The sequence below is a fragment of the Pipistrellus hanaki genome, assembly GCF_964339955.1.
Source record: "Pipistrellus hanaki genome assembly, chromosome: 2".
Lineage (NCBI taxonomy): Eukaryota > Metazoa > Chordata > Mammalia > Chiroptera > Vespertilionidae > Pipistrellus > Pipistrellus hanaki.
The window spans coordinates 116,973,542-116,997,484 of NC_140504.1; the positions used below are offsets into that span (position 1 = coordinate 116,973,542).

The 23,943-nt window shown below is 52.7% G+C and overlaps 3 protein-coding genes across 11 annotated transcripts in view; 1 reads left to right on the forward strand and 2 right to left on the reverse strand.

Annotated features, from left to right (window-relative positions):
* RREB1 (ras responsive element binding protein 1) overlaps positions 1 to 8,283 on the forward strand; it is a 142,311-nt gene extending 134,028 nt beyond the window's left edge. For 8 of the 9 annotated variants that reach the window (XM_084875597.1, XM_084875593.1, XM_084875594.1 and 5 more), the window contains 3 exons: positions 80 to 244; positions 5,160 to 5,981; positions 7,178 to 8,283. In XM_084875597.1, coding sequence (XP_084731723.1) covers positions 80 to 244; positions 5,160 to 5,981; positions 7,178 to 7,671 — 1,481 coding nt within the window. In that variant the 3' untranslated portion in view covers positions 7,672 to 8,283. The remainder of the gene's footprint in view (positions 1 to 79; positions 245 to 5,159; positions 5,982 to 7,177) is intronic. The other variant, XM_084875599.1, reaches the window with a different exon arrangement.
* The window catches only part of LOC311618228 (histone-lysine N-methyltransferase SETMAR-like), a 407,000-nt gene that overhangs the window by 52,881 nt on the left and 330,176 nt on the right, over positions 1 to 23,943 (reverse strand). The gene's annotated exons all lie outside the window — the stretch shown is intronic.
* SSR1 (signal sequence receptor subunit 1) overlaps positions 15,727 to 23,943 on the reverse strand; it is a 47,862-nt gene continuing 39,645 nt past the window's right edge. The window contains exon 9 of the mRNA XM_084875614.1: positions 15,727 to 15,748. Within this exon, the coding sequence (XP_084731740.1) occupies positions 15,742 to 15,748 (7 nt within the window). The 3' untranslated portion in view covers positions 15,727 to 15,741. The remainder of the gene's footprint in view (positions 15,749 to 23,943) is intronic.

The window sequence follows — 23,943 nt, forward strand, 5'->3', positions numbered from 1 at the left end:
GAAGAATGAATCAAAAGCAACTTTTCTTTTTCATTGCAGTAGAAAGCCAGATAAATATCTATTTTTTTTCCTGCTTCAGGTCAGAAACCCTTCCCTTGTCAAAAATGCGATGCCTTCTTTTCTACCAAATCTAACTGTGAACGCCACCAGTTGCGCAAACATGGAGTTACCAACTGTTCCCTGAGAAGAAACGGGCTTATTCCCCAGGCAAAAGAGAGTGATGTTGGAGCCCATGATAGCACAGGTAGTGCTTCCAGGTGATGGAGAGGAGAGGGACAGAGGAGAGCCCATTGCGTAGCCCCGCTCACTTCCTAGCAAACGTCGGCCCTCGGAGCATGCGGGCCTCCCCCTCTTCCCTGTAGGACTCCAGTCAGAAGGTGGGCCCTGCAGAGCATGCAGCAGGGTCGAGACGGGGGAGACGGGGGCAGTGCCCCCGAGGCTCTGCTGAGCTAGTAGGGAAGATCTGTCACCCCATCCCCTCCCGGCAGACCCCTCTGTGCAGGCTGTGGGCCCGGCTGGATGTGGCTATGAGGAAGGATATATAGTTTTAGCTCTTGGTAACAGCACATCTGAAAGGGATGTGAAACTTAAAGGCTCGGGGTGTTGTCTTCTCCAGCCCCAGCCTCTGCTGCCAAGTTCTGCAGAGCAGGGATGGGCTGCACAGATGTCAGGGTGTTGCAGGAACTAGGGATGCCCAGCCCTTGGCAGGGAGGGTGGGGTGTTTTTCTTTGCATTAACTCTCTTCCCAGTAAAACAAAACTTTGTCTTGTTTGAAAAAGCACTCTGCATGTCCTTTCCTTAATCACATCTCTGCCTGACCTGGATCCGGTGATTCTCTTGTGCTGATACGCGCTTCCTTCCTGCGGCCCCCCACAGAGCAATTAACGCTGCCCAGTGCTCTCCTGCCGCCTTTCCCCCTGGCAGCTTCTGCATTTACTCGTGTCCTCTAGTCAGTACATTTTCCACCTCCAAATACTTGGGTTTAGCACCCCTCATCCCCAAAACTAAAAAACTGGGCTGCTGCAGGTCACTGAGACACAGCTAGCTGGCCACTGGTTGATAACGGTCTCACAGGTATGGATCAGTTCTGCAAATTTTGGAAGCTTGAGGTTCCCCCACTGCTTGAAGCAGATGACATTCCCTCAAAATGTGTTTATTTTTCTAGAGTTGTAATTGTGTCCCGTGCTTCTCTCTCTCGGACTTGGGTGGGATGGGGCGCTGTGGTGTCCGGGAGTCCCTCCCCCCTGTCAGTTTGACTAGAGGGGTTGCCTTTAACCCCAGGCCCCCATCCTTGTCTCAGTCACTGAGGGAGGGTGCATCTGGATGGGTAGCTTATCCAGGAAGAGGATTTGACCCGGAGACCTCTGCCTTTCTCCACACCTCCCGCCAGTCCCCAGTGAAACAAACCCCTAAACTGTCAGCCCTTTTCTTAAAATCAGCCCCTCCAAAGTGTATAAAAAGACGCCCAGCCTCCATTCCCACATCATTTGCCAAGATCTTTGAGTAACGATGTGGACTCCCATGGAATCCTGCCATGACGTGGACCCCCTTGAGCAAAAGGAGGTGGATGACCTTCGACCCCCAGGAAGCCACAGCGACGCTGTCAGAGCTCGCGTTGGCTGACGAGGGTCGCTCTAATGCTTAGCAGCGCGTGCTGAGGGGCCTGGTGGCAGCCTGACTTAGAAGCAGCTGCGCTTCTGCCCACAGAGGTGCCTAAGGAGGGAGAGAAGTGAATAACAGGCAGTGAGGGGTGTCCTTGGTTTCAGAGTTTGCAGACAGGTCGTAAAGGGTAAGAATGGCAGATGCACATGAGCTCCCCTTCCGGTTCACACTGAGGAACTGGCCTGGGACTCTGCCCTCTGTCTCAGGCACAGGCTCCGCGCTGATTGGAATGTATGTCCTAGCTTCCGTTCAGCACCAGTTTTACATTGTGGTGGGTTTAGTTTTTAAATTTGCAGTTAAGAGTTTAGTTTTTCCAAGTTCTGTCAGAGTCCTTCCTCATCTCCGCCCTGTAGGTTTTCTTTAAAGGAAAAAGCCTCTGGAAAAAGAATTCACTGCAAGTTGTAATGTGAAACCAGCCAAGAGAAAATATATGGTTGGTTTAATTGTCCCAGCCCATGCTCAGAAAGAGGACTGAGATTTAGGAAGGGAAGGGGAGAGGTTGGGGAGGTGAGTTCCCTGGCTTCAGGGAGCTTTTTAAAACCAGGTGAGCATAATGGAGGGGGACAGTTTCCTTCAGGCGCTCCCTCCCACGAAGTTGCAAGAGGGCCTGAGAGGAAGACCATAAAAAACAAAGGCAGGAAATGACCAGGGAAGTTCTTGAGGGGTTTTCTAGGTTTATACGCCTGTGTTGCATTTTCTTAAAATCCCTGAACGTGTTTTATAATGAGAGTCTTGACTTTTTCCATCACGTAAGGTTTTTCACGAAACTACACCTAGGTTTTCCCCAAAGGAATGCTGAAATGCTGTGTGGGGGCAGTTCTGCTTAAAGGGGCAAATTGCTCATTCAGAGTTCAACAAACACTCCACCTTTTTTTTTTTTTTTTTGTGGGCAGCGGTACCCTGGCCCACTTTGCCCTTGGGGAATACTTACGTTTTTCCCTCAGGCCATACCTGTAGGGGCCTTCTTTTTGTGGGCACCTACACACGACTTTCCAAATCAGCTTAATGTGAAAGTTTTCAAACGCCTTCTTAACGGGGCGCCCTGCCCGGCTGGAAGCCCAGTGCCTGTTGGACGGCATTCAGCACAGCCTTCGCAGGGGAAGCCGTGGTGCAGGCAGCAGCTTGAACAGCCTCGCCCCTGCCCATTCAGTGAGGTGTGCAGACTGGTCGTTTTTCACTTTGGCTGAGTAACTTGGAACATCTGAGAGGCAGTAGATATTTCATTGTTAAGCTGGCATGAAAAATCTCCACTTTCCCATAGCGATTTTTTTAGATTTAGCATCACAAATGAGGGACTGGTGAGGACAGAGAACTAAGTATGTAAGGGAGGTAGCATCACTTATAAAAAATAAAAAAAAAAGGCTTCAGCTACCTGTATTTAGAAGTGTGGGTGGCTGAGGAGGGCAGGGATCAGAATTGGACCTGCTGTTATGAGCCAGATATTCATGAAATGATGAGAGGAGGTTCTATTGTTCCCAAGGATCACTAATAAAAATCAGTTGGTGTTGCTTGGAACTTGAAGGGCCCAGGGCGGTCCTGCAAAAATCTCCCTCTAGTGGACGTTTGCTAGAGCACAGCCAAGCCTCCTTGTTCAGCAGAGGAAGTGAGTTGTCCTTTCATTGAATTTAGGGTGAATGCGCCATTCTTTTTTTTTTTTTTTTTTTTTTAATGTATTTTTATTGATGTCAGAGAAGAAGGGAGAGAGAGAGATAAAAACATCAATGTTGAGAGAGAATCATTGATCGGCTGCCTCCTGCCCGCCCCCCATTGGGGATTGAGCCTGCAACCTGGGCATGTGCCCTGGACTGGAATCGAACCTGGGACACTTCAGTCCACAGGCTAAACTGGCTGTGGCCGAACACTCCATTATTCACACTAAGGAAGGCCCAGGGACCTTAGTATATTTACTTGGGTTTGGTTTCAGAATTCATTATGATTTTTTTCTACGTTCATCTTAATATAGTCTCCAGTTAAACTTTAAAATAACCCATGTTCTTTGGTGAAAAATATTAATAATTAAGAAAACCTTGAATGTACTGGGGCAAGAAGGAAGTAGCCAGAATTTAAGCCTCTTTTTAAAAATGTAACTACTACAGTAGTAGTAAGCCAGCAAATATGAAACTGAGCACTTAGTATTTTTTTTATTGTAGAGTTTACATCAAAATCCATTAAATAGATACTCCTTTTTGGAATTACTCAAGAACATGAGCAACTGTCTTATCCTTAGAAATAGCCTCAACATTGGGGTGTGTAGCTCATGATTCCTCTTTAAACTTATGAATAATTTTCAAAAATCGTCAGAAATTTTAGTCACAGCATAATGACTTGTGTTCTTCTGAAACCCTTTGAGATACTCAGACAGTGGCTGCCAAAAGATACAGGCAGAATGAAACAGAGAAGGGGTGTAAGTTGGAGCGTTGAGCAGACGGCGGTGCGGAAGCTGAAAGCCCCAGGCAGGTGTGGGGTGCCAGCCCTACACCCCACCCCAGGACCCCCTCAGTGGCAGATAACGAAGCCGGTGACCGAGTGCTGGGTGTGGGTGGACATGGCTGTACGTGTGGTCGCATCAAGGAGAGTCCGTGGCGGTGTACGTGCTCTGAAACGGAGTGTCATTGGCCTAATAAATTGGCCATTGGTTATAGTCGCTAGTAGGTCTCAGCAGACAGCTTCACTGTCATAGACACAGTGTAAAGGTCATTAGGCCCTTGTGTCCCGAAGGGAGACAGTGCTTCTGATAAATGCTGCCACCCGTGTGGTGTCCTGAGTGTTACCACAGGGCCATCCCTCGAGAAGGCCTTACAAACTGATGGACAGTCCACATCTGATTTTGCTATGGACAGTGGACAGGTAGGAACAGGCCGAGATCCAGGAAGTGCTTCCTCTCCCTCCGTGGGGTCCTGACAGCAGCCAGGGAGGCCCGCGGTGTGCCTGTGTCTCCTTTGCCTTGGAACTCCGCCTGGAAACGAGGCATCGGGTGAGAGTGTGGACCATAGTGCATAGTATGTGCTCTGGGCCGTTTTGTCATCAGACACCATGTTGGGGTAGTCCCATGTATGTTGCATGTTTATATGATCTCTGCACTCAAAAATAGCTTTTTCAGCTCAGCTTCTTCAGCCTCCCTAGCGCTGTGACTCTCTGGAATGCACCACCTCTCCCCTCTCCATTCCTTCTGTCTGTGCTGCCCTCAGTCGCTCACATCTCCTGGGGCCTGAGCATTGCTGTGTGTGGCAGGGGAGGGCACCAGATGCCGCCTGCGGCCAGTACAGGAAGGGGGGCAGGGCTTCCGAGGCACAGCCAGCCCCGTGAGCCTGGCCTGTGTGTATGTGGGGGCTCTTTCTCCTTTTATACATTAACCCCAGATTCTTTTGGGCCCTCGAGGATGGATGTAGGGGTGATGATTCAGGGCGGGTCCAGCTGAGATTCACGAAGGAGCCGTTGGCAGGGGCGTGTGTGGTGGCGTTTGGTTTCAATCCATGCTTCTGTGCTTGCTCCCACAGACAGCCAGTCAGACGTGGAGACATCAGCTGCAGGAGGCGAAGTGCTGGACCTCACCTCCCGGGAGAAAGAGCAGCCGTGGTCCGAGGGGGGCCCTGAGCCCAGCCAGGTCCGAGGAGAGGTCCCCGTGGAGGAGCTGACTCGGGGAGCAGCCGAGGCCATGGATGGGGAGGAGCAGGCAGCCGAGGAGAGCCCGGAGCCCGAGGAGAATCATGATGTGAAGGAGGGGGAGGAGGATGAAGAAGATGGCCCCGAGGAAGATACGGTCAGCAACAAGAGCCTGGACCTCAACCTCGCCAGCAAGCTGATGGGCTTCAAGCTGGCCGAGGGCGACCCTGGGGCTGTGGCCAGCGGGGGCTCGGCCCAGCAGGACCAGAAGCACGCCTGCGACATCTGTGGCAAGAGCTTCAAGTTCCTTGGGACCCTGAGCCGCCACCGGAAGGCCCATGGCCGCGAGGTGCCCAGGGAGGAGAGCCCGCTCCCGCAGGAGGGCCAGGGCGAGAGGGGGGCTGCCGAGGGGCCGGGGCCGGGGCCCACTGCCCCCGCTCCGGAGCCAGAGGAGAAGCCCGAGCCCCCGGCCGAGGGGGAGGCCGGGTCTGAAGGCTCCGCGGAGAAGCAGAGCGAGGAGGCTGAGGGCACCTCCGATGGGGAGGGCACGGCCGAGAAGAAGTCCTCAGAGAAGAGTGACGATGACAAGAAGCCAAAGACAGACGCCTGCAGAAGTGTGTCCAGCAAGGCAGACAAGAGGAAGAAGGTCTGCACCGTGTGCAACAAGAGGTTCTGGTCTCTGCAGGACCTGACCCGGCACATGCGGTCCCACACGGGTAAGCGCAGGCCGGCGTTGGCGTCTTTCGGGGGGTCTGCGAAGGGGGGTCCCAGCCTGCGAAGGGGGCTGCCCAGGCAGGAGGCAGCCCTCCCCGGAGGGAAAACGGGCAGAGCACTAGCCAGGCCTGCTCGTGCCCGCGAGCCTGTAAACCAGGGACTGAACGAGCTGTTCTCTCAGCGCCCTAAACGCATGGCTCCTGCAGGGAGGCAGCGGGTGGTCCCTCCGCAGTGCTGTCCTTGAGAACACCTTGGTCGGTCCCTCTGAGCCTCAGGCTTCCTGTCTCTCGGATGGGGTGATGCCTGGCCTCTCGGATAAGTGTCTAGGAGGATATGCGTGCTGGGCTTTGGGGCCCGTAGTCTCATCAAGTCCTGAGCCCGGAAGGGGACTGCGGGGTGTGGCCTGGGGACAGGCAGGGGGACAGGTGCTGTTTGGATGCACCTGGGTTTGTCTCATTATTAACCTTCAGGTGGGAAGTTGGCACCGTGGGGGCTTTCCTGTCTGTCCGGGTCTGCCCTGCACAGTCCTCACTCCCGAGACTCACCAGGCTGCAAACCCCACAGCAGGGCTGTTCCGTAGAAAGGAGACCTGGATACACTCCTGGAGCCAAAAGCGCAAGCATATCGCCACCCCTCCCCCCAGACACACCAGCCCAGGCCCTGGTCTTGGTCCCGGCTTCCCTCCTCCCTCCTGGCCGGTGGGGTGCACACCTCTGCTCCCCACACACTGCCCGCCCCGTGCGCCGTTCTGCCCCGCCTGGGGGCTCCGGGTTCCGGGCTGGGCCTCCGCCAGCGAGGGCTCCTGGGCTCCGGCCGGCGTGAGCGCCTAGAGAAGCCCCCGCGGCCGCGGTTCAGAACAGGAGGCCCCGTGCTTTGGCTGGGAGGTGCCCTGTCCTCGAGCTCAGGAACGGGCTGTCCCTGAGGGAGGACGCCACCGCGGTCCTCGGGGGCGCCGGTTCCGGGTCAGGGAGTGGAAACCCGGGCTCAGGATGACGGGCAGGAATCCAGAGGTGGCACCCGGCATTCCTGCTTCCCCATTTTGCCAATTCAGACAAATAAGAGGGTTTCCTTCTAAAGGGGGTTGTCCGGGCCACCACCCTACCCCCATCTTTCCCTCGTGGCTGCGCTAGTGTGGAGCGGAGAGGCGGTTCCCGGCGGCCTTCCCATTAACGGACCATTTCTGTCCCTCATTCTGCAGGAGAGAGGCCCTACAAGTGCCAGACCTGCGAGCGGACCTTCACCTTGAAGCACAGCCTGGTTCGCCACCAGCGTGTCCACCAGAAGGCCAGGCACGCCAAGCACCACGGGAAGGACAGTGACAAGGACGAGCGGGGCGAGGAGGACAGCGAGAGCGAGTCCACCCACAGCGGCAACAACCCGGTCTCGGAGGGCGAGGCGGACGCGGCCGCGCCCGCCAGCAACCACGTGGCCGTCACGCGGAGCCGCAGGGAGAGCCAGGCCCGGGACGCCGGCCGCAGGGAGGACCGGGCGGCGGGCCGGACGGCTGGCGCCGGGCAGGCGGAGGCCGGCAGGAGCGCGCCCCGGGCCGCGCCCCCGGAGCAGGCGCCTCAGGGTGACCCCGACCCCGGGAGCCCGGCGGCCCTCGTGCAGGACCTGCCGGAGCTGGACGGCAAGAGGCCCGCCCTCCCCGGCCTGGCCGCCGCCGCCTCGCCGCTGCTGGGCGTGGAGTGACGCGCCCGCGCCCAGCGCCGCGGAGGCCCGCGGAGCCGCTCCGGAACGTGTTCCCGGAGGTCCCCTCAGTGCCTGTCCGCTGTTGGGGGAGGCGAGGGGGAAGGGCCTCTCGGAGCCACAGCCTTACACGCGCCGTGCGGGAGCCAGCACGGACGATTCGAGTGCCTTACTACTTACCAGTCCTTCAGTGTCGTCCTGGGTGTTGTGTTGTCCCGAAATGACTTTAAAACAAAGCAAATATTTTAATGAATTATTGGAAAGGACCTTTTTGTTTAAGCATTAACATCACTTCTGGGTTGGTGTGTGTGAGCTTGTTCTTGCGAATCTGATGGTAGCATTTGTTCTGTGAGCTGGAAGCAGAAGAAAACCGTGCCCTTGGATACCCGTAGCCAATAACTGGAAGAAAATGATGTGAATTTTCATGTAAATTACCAGAGGGAATATGGATGAGATGCTCATTTCTCATATAGAACTTGCTCTTTTTTTCTTTTTCTTTTTTAATCTGCTATGTGGTGGAGCTGTTAATTTGGTCCTCGATTTTGAGGATGTGGTGGATGGAGGTTTCCAGTTTGGTTCAAGCCAAAACCAGGACAGATTCTAGCTTCGACCTCATATGTGTTTTGCTCTTTCAGCATTAGACATACTAGTTCCTGTTCAAGTTCCAAGACCTTTGTTCTTAGAAGAGTTACCATGTCAATTTAATCTATGGAGGACATACACAGGTGTCCTGTATCTGACTTCCCCTTCGGTATATATATTATTAATATTATTATTATTATTATTTTTAGTTCATCAGTTTGCTGGTCTCTGCAGTAAGCAGAAACAAATGGGCAATATTTGTCCTGGAGACCCGGGTGCCCCAGGTCCTCGTTAAGCGTCTGCCCGCCCGCAGCTCCCTGCCCCCGGCGGGGGCTCTTCTACTGTACCCGACAAGCCTTCCTCCGGCCCGGCGGGAGCAGCGCGGGGGAGAGGGTGCGCGCACCCCGCTCCTGAGGGAGCAGGCGGGGAGGCCCGCTCGCCGGTGTCTGCCCACCCAGCCAGGCCCACCCGCGTGTGCTACTGTCATTTGCAAGGCGAGGAAATACTACTACTGGTGATAAAGCTGCACATGCAAGATAGAAGATGAGAAATGGATTTATATTTACCTTCCTGCGATTTGGGATTGGTGCTTGAAGATAGACTTGTTTCCAGTTTCTGAAATAACCTGAACCCCTGGATGCAAAAAAGGCAGGATTCTTTTTTTTTTTTTTTCTTTTTCTTTTGTGAGCATCCTAAGCAGGCAATACACTTCCTACTGTAGCTGAGCCTGTCTCGGCATCCTGTCTGCCACTGGGACCCCAGGACACCTGAGGCCCAGCGCTGGGCCTCCTCGCTGCTCCTCCCTCACATCCCCAGACCCCCCCCCCCCCTCCCAGGACCCTCCTTCCCTCAGAGAGTGTGCAGACAGGCACACAGACCCCTTCCTCACCAGTTTCTGGCGGCCAGAGTCCAACCATCCAGACTTCAAAGGAAGATGTGTGTTCTCAAAATAACAAAAAGTGGTATCTTTGCATGTGAAAGGAAAGAAGTTGAGGTATATATAATTTTTAACTATATGGGGATGTATGAACCAGTTTCAGAACAAGTTTCATTTGCTCTCGATGAATACACATCAGAGCTGACGGTCCCATCTCCCTGCATACCTGGTGGGACCTGCTTCGTTAAAACCTGTTCGTGCATCCCTTCATTTTTTCTGATGATGATTGTTGTTATTTCCATTGTTGTTGTTATTTGGGTTTCTAGTGTTTTCTTTTCCTTTGCAACTCTCCACACTAAGCTCCCCGGATGTGGAGAGGCCGTGGCGCACGCAGGCCGCAGCGGAGGCGGCGGAGCGCGCAGTGAGCGCACGCTCGGCTCGCAGGAATCACAGTCGATGTAAAGCTTTATCTCGCCTCCTGCGCCCTGTAGCCCTACGACCTTGCCACGTTTCATTAGTGAGGTTGAGACATGGATTGTTTGTTTGTTGTTCTGCCCCTCCCCCAATATTAAACTGTGAAATTTGTGATTTGTTTAAACTCTGGGTGAATCATAGCTTAGTTTGCATGTCCAGCTAATTTGTTTCTATTCATTTTGTTTGATTCTCTTTCTCCTCTCAGGGCTTTTACAAAAATATATATATATATGGATCTTCTGAAACGTTTTTTGAGGTGCAAGTTTTTCCCTTGTTTTTCTCTTTGATTTGTGGACACAATGCTGAGAGTCAATCACTACATGAAACTCTGGCTGTGAGAAGCAACAAACCCCAAAGGGCTGGCCTCCCCGCGGCCGGGGACGCTCTGTGGCAGTCGATGATTCGTAGTACCTTCGCCCTCTGTTCGCCGCCTCTCCTCTTTTCTTCAAGAAGGAAGTGATCCTAGTGATTTCAGCCCATGCATTACACAGGAAACAATAATAAATGTAGAGTTCATATTTTTCTAAAGGGAACTTAAAAACTGCTGCTACATGTTATGTACAAACTGGTTTATGCCACATGAACAGAATCACAAGATTAGTTTTGGTACTTTTGTTCCTCTTTGTATTCAGTTGTATAATACTTCCAAATTCAAAATGAGAAGAAAAGCTGTTCTGTATCAAACCATCTAAGCAATAAATGTTATATTTTAAAAACGACAGATTGCTTGCCCCCCAGTTGTCCTGTGATTTGCTGTGACCCCGTCAGCTGCCCGGTGCCCGGTGGCCCTGAGCTCCGCCTGGCGGCGGCGGGGCCGCTCTGGCTGTGACCCAATCCCCGAACATGAGCCCCTCGCAGGCCCGGGCTGCCCGCGGCTCAGCAGCAGCTAAAGCCGGGGCTTCGCTTTCTGGGCAGCAGCTCCTGAGACGTGCACTGCGCCTTTGCCTTCACTTGCCAGGTACAAGGGGGAGAGCTGCCCCGGGCGGGGGGATCCCCTGTCATCCAGGGGGGCCTGGGTGGCGGTGATCCCAGGCCTTGAGGACAGCAGGTCGAAGGGCTGTCCTTAAAGCAGCGAGTAGGCGGGGCCCTGAGCATTCTCAGCCGGAGCTGTTCTCCAGCAACAGCTCTGGAGGCAGCGGAGCTCAGGGAAGCTAATTGTAGAGGATGTTTCCGTGCCCTGGCTACGCGGGGCCCCATGGCCAGGTCACAGCAGGACGCGGGCGGCAGGGCTCTGGTCCGAGGTTCCTGCTGGGCCTGCTGCCCCTCCACAGCCACACAGCAGGGGAGGGGTGGGGGCAGACGCCGGCCAGGGCTCCCACTCGTCCCGAGGGAAACCAAGTCCGGGACGCTGTGACAGGCAAGCAGCCTCCTGCCTCGCCACTCCTTCGGGGTGGGAGCTGCTGGCCACCCATGGGCACCGTCTCCGCCCACTGTGGGTGGGTCATCCTCACGGAGCTCGGGTTGCAGGCTTGATCCCCAGGAGGGGGCATGTAGGAGGCAACCAGGTAATGGTTCTCTCTCATCATGGGTGTTTCCATCTCTCCCTCTTCCTTTCCCTCTGAAATCAATAAAAACATAAATCACCCACCGGTGTCGGGGAGAACCCCGAGGGAAAGACCCTGGGAGCATGTCCGGCCCCGCAGAGGCCACGTGACGAGTGGGTGAGGGGTGCGGGCAGAAGGGATGAGGGTGAAGAGGGACTCACTGTGTGCTAACGGGGGGGGGGGGGGGGGGGGGGGGGGGGGGGGGCGGGAGGACCAGGGCGATGCAGGGAGAACAAGAGGCAGCCACAGTCATGCAGGCAAGAGATGGCGGTGGCGTGGAGTCAAGGATGTGACGGTGCTGGGAAGAAGTTGGGTTTGGGGTGTGTTCTCAGGGGGCGCCCACAGGAGTGTGTGACAGATCTGAGCTACAGGGAAGTCAAAGCTTTGAGAGCCCACCTGGACACGGGCTGAGGTTGGCTGTGACTTCTGGAATTAACCTTTTAAAAATATATATATGTTTTTATTGATTTTAAAGAGAGAGGAATGGCGAGGGGGAGAGAGGTGAGAAACATCAATTGGCTGCCTCTGCACGCCCCTGCCACCAGGCATGTGCCCTGTCCCAGAACCAAACTGGACCTTTTGGTGCTCAGGACTACGCCAAAGCCACTGAGCCAGGCGGAAGAGGGGGCTTCCTTCCTAAAAAGCAACCTTGGGAGCGGATATGTTGCCAAAGAAAAGAAAAGGAATCTTGGGCCTTTCTGTCCACCCTCCTCCATCCATCCCTCCTCCACCCGCACTCCCGCAGGAGCTGCTGACTTCCTGGGGACCGGGGCCCTGGGAATCTCTGTGGTGGGTCCCAAAGGCACAGCCACCTCCTCCCCAGTGTGGTCGCTGGGCCTGCCCCACACCCTGGCACCTGCTCCTCATCCTCACAGGCCCCTGTCCCTGAGGGCCACACCCGCTGGCTGGCCACTCCCTGGGCCTGTGGGGGGCCGGAGGCCTGGGGGAGGGGGCCTTGTCCTCTTCCTGAGGGCGGAGCCTAAGGGGGCTGCAGCCGGGTGGCTCTGCCGGAGCAGAACGGGCTCTGACGGGCTGAGTGACATTCATCTGAGTGGCCCTGCCCTCCTCCCTGACCGCCGTGCCCCAGGCAGGGACCAGTGCTCGATGGCAGCGACGAGCTCGGCGTCGCCCGGCGGTGCGACCACTCTCACACGTTTCGTGATTGCCCTGCAGGAGGAGCCAAGGCCAGCAGACCGCGGGGCTGGACTTGACCTTGACTTGCTGGACTCCCAGGTCAGTGCACCTGCCCCACGAGGCAACCATCAGTCCCTCTGTGCCTTTCGGATTTGGGTCCAAGCAGGCCTTTCATCACTGCCCCCTCTCCCCCCAGAAATAGGTAGCGATGAGTAAGTACTTACCTCTTGCCGCTGATCTCATTAGAACAGCACAAGTTGTGTGTGATAAAACACATAACACAAAGCGTACACTTAGCCTTCTCGAGGGTACAGTCCACGCTGGTGCACAGCCATCACCCCCATCCATCCACAGAACTTGTCATCTAGTCAAACTGAAACTGTCTCCATTAACCAGCCTCCCATTCCCTGCCCCCCCCCCCCCAGCCCCGCCTTTCTGCTCTCTGTCGCTACAAATCCGAGTCCTCTGGGAACTTCCCCAAGTAAGTGGAAAGAACATCGCCCATGTTCCAGAGACAGAATGTAACGCCCACACTGAGAGCCTGGTGTGTGGGGCTGGGAAGCCGGGGAGCAGTGGAGGGTCCCCAACATCAGCCGGTGGAGACGCAGGAGCAGTCTCAGAGCAAGCGGGCTGCGTGCAGACCCCAGCTCTGCCTCTTACGCCTCCGCTCCCCATCTCTAAGAAGGGGGCCCCCACAGGGCCCGCCCCCGGCATGCCCTGCGGGCCGGATGAGTGGGCACACGGAAGGGCCCTGGCAGCCCTGGTGCCCGGTGAGCACGGGAGATGCGGCCTCGCTCAGACTGGGCTCCCTGGGCCTCGAGTGCAGCGCCTGCCGCCGAGGAGGCAATGGCCACCATCCCTCAGACGCTAGGCTGCCTGAGGAGGGCCTCCTCCCCCCGACGCTAGCGGGGCGTGGGGAAAGGAGCAGGGGAGGGGCCTTCTGCAGGGAGGGTCCCGGGTCCTGACCCGATGCGGCAGCACATCAGTGCCCAGGATCCCAGGTCAGCGGGGCCTTCAGACCACTCGGGCTTCTCGCCCTCGGCCCACCGGCCTTTGCTAGTTTGGCTGAGGAGACGGATGGGCCAAGAGAGACTTCTGGAGCCTCCCACCCACTCACTGCCCCCCAGGGCTGGGGAAGCGGGGGTCCCAACCTCACCCACCACTACAAAAGGCTCCTGCAAGGAGGAGGGTCCGGAGCGCGGCCTCCTGTGCCCTCTCCCAGCCACCAGCCTCCAGGGCCCAGGACTCCGCGTGGCCTGGCATTTAGCAGACACCCCGCCCTGGGCTGGGGGGTGGGGGCGGGGGCGCCATGCCCTCTCTGCTCCCTCACACTAGGCAGCATCCCAGATCCCAGAGCGGTCTCAGCTCCTCTCTGCCCGGCCTGGTCTGCTGGGCAGGCATTGGGGGCCCGCAGCCCCACCAGGATAAGGCTCGGCCCAGGCCCTCAGAGCCAGCGCTGCGGGGACCGGGGACCGGGGACCGGGGAGAAGTGTGAGGCAGAGCCCACAGCCGGTTCCTAAGAAGATGGCCGGGCAGCCACAGCAGAGACAGCTGTAGGTTCTGGTTTAAAAGAGAGAAACCAACTCAGGAGGAGGAGTGTGAAGCCAGAGAGGCTTTGGAGCCTGTGGGTCTGAGCCCTCTGGTGGCCACTGCCAGCCGGGCTTCAGCCACTGCCTGCGGCGAGGGGACCCTGTGTCTGCCGCCGCCCGCTCACGCCCTCACGGCCCAGGCTCCCCGCAGGGACCAGGATGCCAGGAGGACACCTCTGTGCTGCTGACAGCCCGTGGGGCCAAGTGCCCAGGGCTCCTCCCTTTCCATCCTCAGCTCCCCCAGGAACTCAGGACAAGGGTTATTTTAAACTTAAAATTGAAGGTTACTCTTTAACAACAACAACACTATTCTAGGCTGCTGGGACCCGTGTCCTAAATAAGAAACCGGCGGCGCTCTGTGCCAGCTCACTCGCAGGGGAAGGAGCCACAGCCAGTGCGGCCGGCACGCCTGGTGGCCGCCGTCAGGGTCAGTGCCGGCCGGCGGGCGCAGGGCGGCCTGGGCCTGGGCCTGGGCCTCGGACAGCTTTCACATAAAAGGGACGCCGGCTTGGTTCAGAGAATTTGGGAGCTGGAGAAACTATAAAAAAAAATATTTTAGTCATCATCTTATTTCTCAGATACTATTTTAATAACATCTTTTTTCCCTCTCCTGCTACTCTTTGTTTTTGTTAATCCTCACCTAAGTATAATTTTTCGTTTAATTTTCACAGAGAGTTGGAGGGAGGGAGGGATTTCAGTCAATTGGTTGCCTCCTGCCTGCCCCTGACTGGGACCGTTGATTGAACCTGCAACCCAGGTATGTGACCTTGACCAGAAATCAAATCTGCAACCGCTCTATGGGCGGCCAATGCTCTAACCACTGAGCCACCGGCCAGGGCTCAGACACCGTTTCTATTCATTGAACATTACTGTGTTAATCAAGCCCAGCTTCTCTCCTCCCTCATCCCCAGGCGTGTTTTTACAGCACTTTGCACATGGCAGAGTGTTTTCCTGTGGTCGCAGGTTTTGAATTCGCCCACAGCCAGTGAGCTGGGAAGGAAATATCCTGTCACCTCGCAGCAGAGAGGAGAGTGGAAATGGCCCCCGGGTCCGCCAGCTAATGAGTGGCCTCGTTAGGATGAACCTGCCCACCTGGAAACGTCTAAACCGAAGCGTGGAGGGTGTGGGTGTCTGTAGTGTGTGCTGTCACCGAAAGGGCCACCGCAGAAAATGAGGAGCATGTGGTGCGGTTCCTTCTTCTTTTTTTTAAGGTTTTTTTTTTTATATTTCTTTATTGATTAAGATATCACATAATTGTCCTCATCCCCCCATTCCCATCCCAAACCCCTCCCCACGTATACCCTCACCCCCCTGTTGTCCGTGACCACTGGCTAGGCCCATATGCATGCACACAAGTCCTTTGGTTGATCTCTGCCCCTTACCCCCACCCTTCCCTGCCTTCCCTCTGAGGTCTGACAGTCTCATCGCTGCTTCTCTGTCTCTGGGTCTGTTTTTGTTCTTCAGCTTATGTTGTTCATTATTTCCCCTAGATGTGTGAGATCATGTGATACAAGGAATTCCCTTATAAGAACAAAAAATGAGACAAGCCATAAAGTTATGCTGAGTCAGTCTGTAGTGAGTTTCTTTCTGGACCAACAGTTCTTTTGAGTCCCAATTTCAATGTTGAATGTTTCCTTGTATGTACATGTCACCCATGCTATTTCAGATCTGGTTAGTGGACAAATGGTGGTGATGCAGGTCTGACCCTCTCTGGTTTGGTCCTGGGCATCCTTCAGCAACACACAGCTGCTGTCTGCTGGTATGGCAAGGCGTCGTCAGCATCTTCCATCTCTGAACTGTTTCTCTTCTGTCTTCATGGCTGGAGCAGTCCTGTCAATTCCTCTCTATTGCAGGAATCCATGTGGTCTTGGAGTTATTTTCTGAAAATATACAAACATATTCTCGACCAAAAGTTAGTAAAGGAATAGTTTCTATAAAATTGACTTGGGGTCCTTTTTCATTTTTTTGCCTAAATGATTTTCCTCTGGCATGTTTTGATACCATGTGTATTTTTCATGGGTTTCTTGCTGTTAGCATTATAAATGAAACTTAATTTTCTAAAGTAAAAATTTTCTAGATGTAATTTACTTATAGGATATTTCTCCTTACATGATATTCTTCTACTATCACCCCCTTTTTTAAAATTTAAATATTAGGAGGCTTTTGGGAATTTTATAATGTAGTCTTGATAGCTTTTACATTTTAATTTTTTGCCCTAAAATATGACTGTTTTAGGTTCATTACGTTATGCAATTTTACCATGAGATAAATTGCCAATCAAATTTTTTTTAAATATATATTTTATTGATTTTTTACAGAGAGGAAGGGAGAGAGATAGAGAGCTAGAAACGTCGATGAGAGAGAAACATCGACCAGCTGCCTCTTGCACACCTTCTACCAGGGATGTGCCCGCAACCAATGTACATGCCCCTGTCCGGAATCGAACCCGGGACCTTTCAGTCCGCAGATTGATGCTCTCCCACTGAGCCAAACCGGTTTTGGCGCCAATCAAAATTTTTGTTAACACTTTAAGAACAGCTTTGGTACAGTACATTCAGTTTTTCTAGAATATTTGCTTGTTTTCAATTAGCCAATTTAAATTATTCTGAAAACTTGACTACTATTCTATTGTCAAACTCAACACTCTAACAACAATCTTATCTTACCCTGTGTGTATTAGTGGAAAGGCTTATTTGCCTTCTTGGGTAGGCCCTGAGCATTCCTGGTATTAGGCTGGATTTGGATATCAGAAACCCACTTCCCCACGCCATGGCTACCAGACCTCTCAAACAAGTCTTGTTGCAGTGAGAGGGCATCTGCTGTCAGCCAAGTCTCTGTCTGTTGCCTGGGTCCCGATTTGAGCTGTGCATGGGAAGCAAAGCAGCCATGGGCGCAGGAGATCTCCCTCAGAAGGGGTGAAGGTTCAGGCGATTTCTTTTCTTTTTTAATATATTTTATTGGTTTTTTACAGAGAGGGATAGAGAGTTAGAAAAACCAATGAGAGAGAAACATTGATCAGCTGCCTCTTGCACACCCGCTATTGGGGATGTGCCTACAACCAAGGTACATGCCCTTGACCAGAATCGAACCTGGGACCTTTCAGTCCGTAGGCCGATGCTCTATCCACTGAGCCAAACCGGTTTTGGCTAGGCTATTTCTTATTTTTTTGTAACCCTCACCCCAGGATTTGTTTGGAGAGAAACATCGGTAGGTTGCCTCCCGTATGCGCCCCTACTGGGGATGAAAACCGCAACCTTTAGGTATAGGGACGATGCTCCAACCAGCTGAGCCCCCGGCCAGGGCCAGGCTGCGGTGCTTGTCACCCCTGTTCACAGAGGGTCAGGAGAGGTCACAGACAGGCAGGTCTATCAGGCAGGACACTCACCCCTGAGGCTTGTCTTGTTGCCACAGGAGGCCTGGATCTTCGTACCCACCTGCCAGAATCTTACCAAGAGGCCTGTGGGTTCGGTCACAGATGGTCTCAACAGCACCTCAGTCCTCAAGCCTGCATCTTAAAAACAGCTCCCACTGTGGAGCCAAGGCTCAGGCCCCAGCACACTCCACTGCGCGACTCCGCTTCACCCCCAAAACCCCGTTCAAAGATAAAATCATAAGGGATTTGAAGATGGCTCCTCCGAGCACAAGCTCCGAGCACCGAGCCCTGTGACCTTGCACAGGGAGGGACATGGCTTCCTTCTCCTCCTGAGGCCCCACCTCCGAGGTCTAGAACCCAGGACTGTCTCCATCCCCTACCCCAGTGCCCAGACCCCCTCACGCCTCAGGCCAGGCCACTGTATCTGGGCCTGCTCTACCCCTACTACCCTCAAGCCCAGAGCTTACTGCTGGCTGTGCGTCAGCACACGGTGGTATCTTCTGCTTTTTTGAAAATGGTACCTAATTTTGTGATCAGAACTAGTGAGGCTCAGCCAACCTGGCAGTAATGTTGGGTGTGCCTTCTGCCCATCCTCACTCCTGGGCCCAGGCCAACACTTGGTGAGAGTGCAAACTGGCACTCTGGCCTGCGCCTGCTCAACATGATGCCCTTCCACCAGCAGGGCACCTGCAGGCCACCAGGGCCAATAGCTGGGCACTGCCCCGCCCCTTGGGAGGTAAGTCCTGGCTCTCAAGGGTTTGGATCTGCAGAGGAAGATGGGCCGGATCTGCGATGTGGGTGCGGGAGGCAGGAGATCAAAGGGGAAGGCGAGGCACAGAGCGGCCCCTGCGTGGAGGGAGGAAGTGACCACAAAGGCTAGCAATGACTAGGGTAGTAAAAGCAAAAAGAGGAAACCACTTGGTAATTTTTTGGGCAAGGGGAGGTATGATCATAACTTTGTATTTTTATTTTTTATTTTTTATTTTTTAATAAATATTTATTGTTCATGTTATTACAGTTATTCCTCTCCCCTCCCCATAGCTTCCCTCCACCCAGATTTCACCCCACCCTCTGCCCTTACCCCCTGACTGTCCTCATCCATAGGTGTATGATTTTTGTCAAGTCTCTTCCTGCACCCCTCACATCCCTCTCCCCTCGAGAATTGTCAGTCTACTCCCTTTCTATGTGCCTGCTATTATATTCATCAGTTTATTCTGTTCATCAGATTTTTTATTCACTTTATTTTTAGATTCACTTGTTGATAGATACGTATTTGTTGTTCATAATTTTTATCTTTACCTTTTTCTTTTTCCTCCTCTTCTTAAAGAATACCTTTTAGCGTTTCATATAATACTGGTTTGGCGGTGAGGAACTCTGTTAGCTTTTTCTTATCTGTGAAGCTCTTTATCAGACCTTCAATTTTGAATGATAGCTTTGCTGGGTAGAATAATCTTCACTGTAGGTTCTTGCTGTTCATCACTGAATATGTCTTGCCACTCTCTTCTGGCCTGCATAGTTTCTGTTGAGAAATCAGCTGACAATTGTATGGGTACTCTCTTGTAGGTAACTACCGTTTTTCCCCGAAAATAAAACATCCTCCGAAAATAAGACCTACTTACAGGTTTCCTTCTGAGTGAAATATAAGGTATCCCCCCGAAAATAAGGCCCCCTAGGCTATACATGAGAGATTTGGTCCACTGATTCTGAAAGAAATGGAGTCACAAGAAATTCACCAGGAAATTCAGGAATTGGATTGTTATGATGATGTTCCAAATGATGATGACATGATTGTCATTGAATAAATGAGTAAATTCTTGATACTGTAGGATTCACAGTTTGTCTGGTTTGTGTTGACAACTACCGTACTACCGTACCGTATACAGGTAATAAATTTCCTTTATTTTCATTTAACAATAAATGTGTACCGTATTCTTCTTCATGGAAAAATAAGACATCCCCTGAAAATAAGACCTAGTGCATCTTTGGGAGCAAAAATTAATATAAGACACTGTCTTATTTTCGGGGAAACAGGGTAGCTGTTTTTCTCTTGCTGCTTTTAATATTCTCTCTTTGTCTTTTGCCCTTAGCATTTTAATTATGTTTCTTGGTGTGGTCCTCTTTGGGTTCCTTTTGTTCGGGGTTCTGTGTACTTCCTGAACTTGTAAGTCTATTTCTTTTTTCTTTTCTTTTTTTAATAAATCTTTATTGTTCATATTATTACAAATGTTCCTCATTTTTTTCCCCCTCCATTGCTCCCCTCCACCAGGTTCCCATCCCACCCTCTGTCCTTTCCCCATCCTCCATTGTCTTCATTCATAGGTGTACAGTTTATGTTCAGTCTCTTCCTTCACCCCCCCCCCCCCATTCCCCTTTTCCCCAAGAATCATCAGTTCACTCCCCTTCCATACCTCTGATTCTATTATATTCACCAGTTAATATTGTTCATCAGGTTTTTTACTTCCTTTGGTTTTTAGATTCACTTGTTGATAGTTACATATTTGTTGTTCATAATTTTTATCTTTATTTTCTTCCTCTTCTTAAAGAACCCCCTTCAGCAATTCATATAATTCTGGTTTGGCTGTGATGAACTCTTTTAGCTTTTTTTTTTTTATTTGTGAGGCTCTTTGTCTGGCCTTCGATTCTGAGTGATAGCTTTGCTGGGGAGAGTATTTTTGGCTGTAGGTTCTTGTTATTCATCACCTTGAATATTTCTTGCCATTCCCGTCTGGCCTGCATGGTTTCTGTTGAGAAATCAGCTGACAATCGTATGAGTGCTCCTTTATAGGTAACTACCCGCTTTTCTCTTTTTTCTCTTTTGTCTTTTGCTCTTGGAATCTTAATTATGATGTGTCTTGGTGTGGTCTTCTTTGGATTCCTTTTGTTTGGGGTTCTGTGCACTTCCTGGACTTGTAGGTCTATTTCTTTCACCAAGTGGGGGAAGTTTTCTGTAACTATTTCTTTCAGTATGTTTTCGATATCTTGCTCTCTCTCATCTTCTGGGACCCCCATAATTCTGATGTTGGTTCACTTGAAGTTGTCCCAGAGGCTCCTTACACTATTTTCATATTTTTGGATTTTTTCTTCTTTTTGCTTTTTTGGTTGGGTGTTTTTTGCTTCTTCATATTTCAAATATTTGACTTGATTCTTGGGATCCTCTAGTCTACTGTTGGATCTCTGTATATCATTCTTTATTTTAGTCAATGTATGCTTAATTTCTAGTTGGTTCTTTTTCATATCCTCAAGGGTCTCACTAAATGTATTGGCGATTTCTAGAAAACTCTTGAAAAACCTTATAACCGTGGTTTTTGAACTTTATATCCAGTAGTTTGCTTTCCTCCATTTCTGTCATTTGTGACCTGTTTCTTTGTCTCCACATTTTGGCTGCGTTAGGGTAATTACTCAATTGTAGTTCCTTTCATAGATGGAAACAAAGCCTGAGCTGTGGTCCGGGAGGGGCTGTATGGTCTGGGCAGCGGGTGGAAACCAGGTTTTAGCTCGTCCCTAATGCAGGCCAGTGGCAGGACTGGTGTTTATGCACAAGCCCAGCTGACAGGCAAGTTTTCAAGTTCATGACTCCCGCCCACTCACAGACAGCACGCTGCCGCCCTGACTCTCCAGGGGACAGTGTGATGCCACCTTGATGGCTCCACTCAGGCCAGTTTCTTCAGAGCCTCGGAAGGTCAGCCACATGCTGGGAGTTGTTGTTTCTAATCCTCACCCAAGGATATGTTTTTATTTTCTTTTAAAATATGTGTTTATTTATTTCAAAGAGAGGAAGAGAGGGAGAGAGAGAAACATCAATGGTGAGACAGAATCATTGATGGGCTGCCTCCTGCACACCCCCTACTGGGGATCAATCCTGAAACCTGGGCCTGTGCAGTAACGGAATCAAACCATGACTTCCTGGGTCATAGGTCAACACTCAGCCATTGAGCAGCACCAGTGGGGCTTTATGGATTTTTTTAGAGAGAAGAGAGGAGAGAGAGAGAAATCAATTGGCTGACTCCATGTCTTCTACTGGGGCCTGGCTGAGATGACACTCCAACTAACTGACCACCAGCTAGGACCACAATGAGCGTTTTACACCCCGACTCCCGCCGTTAGCTGTCTGTCGTGCGGAAGGCTGGAACCTGCGCCTGGACGGGTCTTCTGGAGGGTGACACAGTGCAATGCTTCTGGGGTTTGGAGCCAAACAGGACCTGGGTTCAAATCCCAGCCCCACACTCGGTGTGCAATTCTGCTCCTCTGGACCTTGTATCTGTCTCCAAAATGGGTATAAAATGCCCATTTCCAAAATGTGAGGTGCATACAGAGCTTCAAGTAAGTAGAAACCCTAACATGGCCATGCCCAGGCCTCCTTGAGCCCTTACGTGATGGCCAGTCTTCGTATCTAGGGATCTTTGGGGACAGCGCAGCCCTTTTAAGCATTAGATGCTGCTGCTGTGGTCACTTCAGGAAGCTGGGACGGGATAAGCCTTAATTTCATTTCTGGTGTAGAGAAAGGGGTTCATAGTCTACCTATCTTAACCCATCAAATGCCTCCAAAATTCAACCCCTCAGACATCAGAATGTGACTGTATTGGAGGCAGGGACTTCAGAGAAGTGATTAGAGACCATCAAGGTGGGTCCTAACCAGCCAGACGGGTGTCCTTATAAGAAGAGGGAGTGTGGACACACCGACGCCAGGACGTGCCTGCAGAGGAAAGACCGTGTGAGGACCGGGAGGGCCGCTGTCTGGAGGAGAGGGCCTCGGAGAAGCCATCCCTGCCGGCACCTGGGCCCAGGCCTCGGCCTCTGGAACGGTGAGAAATACATGCCCGCTGCTCAGCCTGCTCGCGGTGGCTTTGTTACGGCAGCCGTAGCAGATGCCCTGGTTTGGTTTGTAGGGTCACTTGATAGCTGACAAGCGGACTGCTGTAGGTTAGAGAAGAAAGTGGAGTCTCGGAGCTCCTGCTGGTGAAGGCACAGAGGGGAGGGGAGGGGACACAGATCCTGGGGGTGGTTACTAGCCTTGTGTCAAAGGTTACCCTCATCCTCACAAGAGGGGAGCACAGGTCCCCAGTTCCCAATGAGCCTGCTGGGCCTGCAGAGCCAAGCTGGGCAGGCAGAGAGAGGGCTGCATGCTCACACCATCTTTTCCTCACATTTATTAGAAATGTCTTTACATAATGAGAAAAACGAGAAAGTTTTTGTTTCAAAGTCAGCCCATTCCCCTGGCCTATAACTAGACAACTGTGACTCGAGACCTCTTGGGGTGAGATTTTGGACTTGGGGTGCCTGGCCATAAGGTGGGTGTTAATGTCTATTTGCCCATTTACATATCCAAGCCTTGTGGAGACAGGGTGGGGCAGGGAGAAGGGGAGCTAGCTGGCCGTCTCTCCCTCCTCCCCCCTCCCAGGCCCTGAGGCCTGAATCATCTGGCATCTATAACGTGAGGGATTTGACGAGAAGTTCTTAAGGCCCCTCCCAATTGTGGGCTGCTCTGAGAAAGTGGACCTGGCCTGGCCCTTCAAATATTTGTCCTTTGCTGGCTGGCACAATGCTAAACTCTGTCAGCAGAGGGCAGTGGAGAGGCATTGCAACAGGGAAGGGCTCCTGCGCTCACTCAGCTGATTGATATGAGGGGGCGGAGGGGGGCGGGGTCAGGTTCCTACAGCCCAGGCTCCTCCAGTGCGCCACCGTGGTCAGCAGCATCAGCCCTCCCTCCAGGAAGACACCTCCCCAGTGTGGCACCACCAGCAGTTTGTCGGCCATTCAATGACTGCAGTGTGCTCTCTCCAACGAGCAGATTTCACCCACGGGTGGGGCTTCCTCAAGTGCCCAACTCAGCCCTAGGGGGAGGCTTCATATAACTGTTACTCCTGTTGTTTGGAGGTCTCCGATTTCTAGCCAACATCTCATTGTTCTGGCCCCATTATAGCTGCATCAAGCTTTCTCTGTTCAAATTAGTGGTTTCCTCTCTCTTGACAGGACCTTGACTGATACAGAACTGATACCGTGAGCTGTCCCCGGAGACAGACCCACAAGGCTGGGGCTTGGGAATTGGTTCGGTTGTGCGTTTGGGCCTGAGTGCAGTGCTGTGCTCCTTGCTGGAGGGAGATGGGAATGGCAGCAAGAACAAGCTTGTCATTTCAAGTGGAGCCTGGTTTCAGTTCTGTGTCGGCTGCTGATAAATGCTTCCAGACCCACAGTGACCAGGCCCCAAGGTGATGCCGTCCAAAGGTTTCTGGGAATTCACCTGTGACCTTGAGGAACCAAAACCATTTCTGGGCAGGAATGCATGGAGCCCTAGAAATGCATGCAGGCGCCTCGGAGCAGTTGGCCTCTGCAGGGGCTGCTCAGAAGACAGCATCTCCTCTGGACAGCTTGGCCAGGCCTGCCCACCTTCAGGTCAGTGCCGGTCACACGCCCAGGGCCACACCTCGGTCCGAGGCTTGAAATGCATCTGGTCACACTGAAGTGCCAAGCACTCTGCCTTGACTCCGAGAGCCTCAGGGGAGCCGTGGGGCTTTCTCGGTCTGGCTGGATCGCTGGAATTCTCTCAGGTCAGTCCTCTCTGAATCACTGTGTCCCATCCGGGCAGCATCAGCATCACCCGCCTGGGCACCTACCAGCCACACACATTCCCAGGTCCCTCCCAGACCGACTGACTCGGAATCTCAGGAGGGCCCAGCAGTGTGAGGGCACTCCTCCAGGGGATTC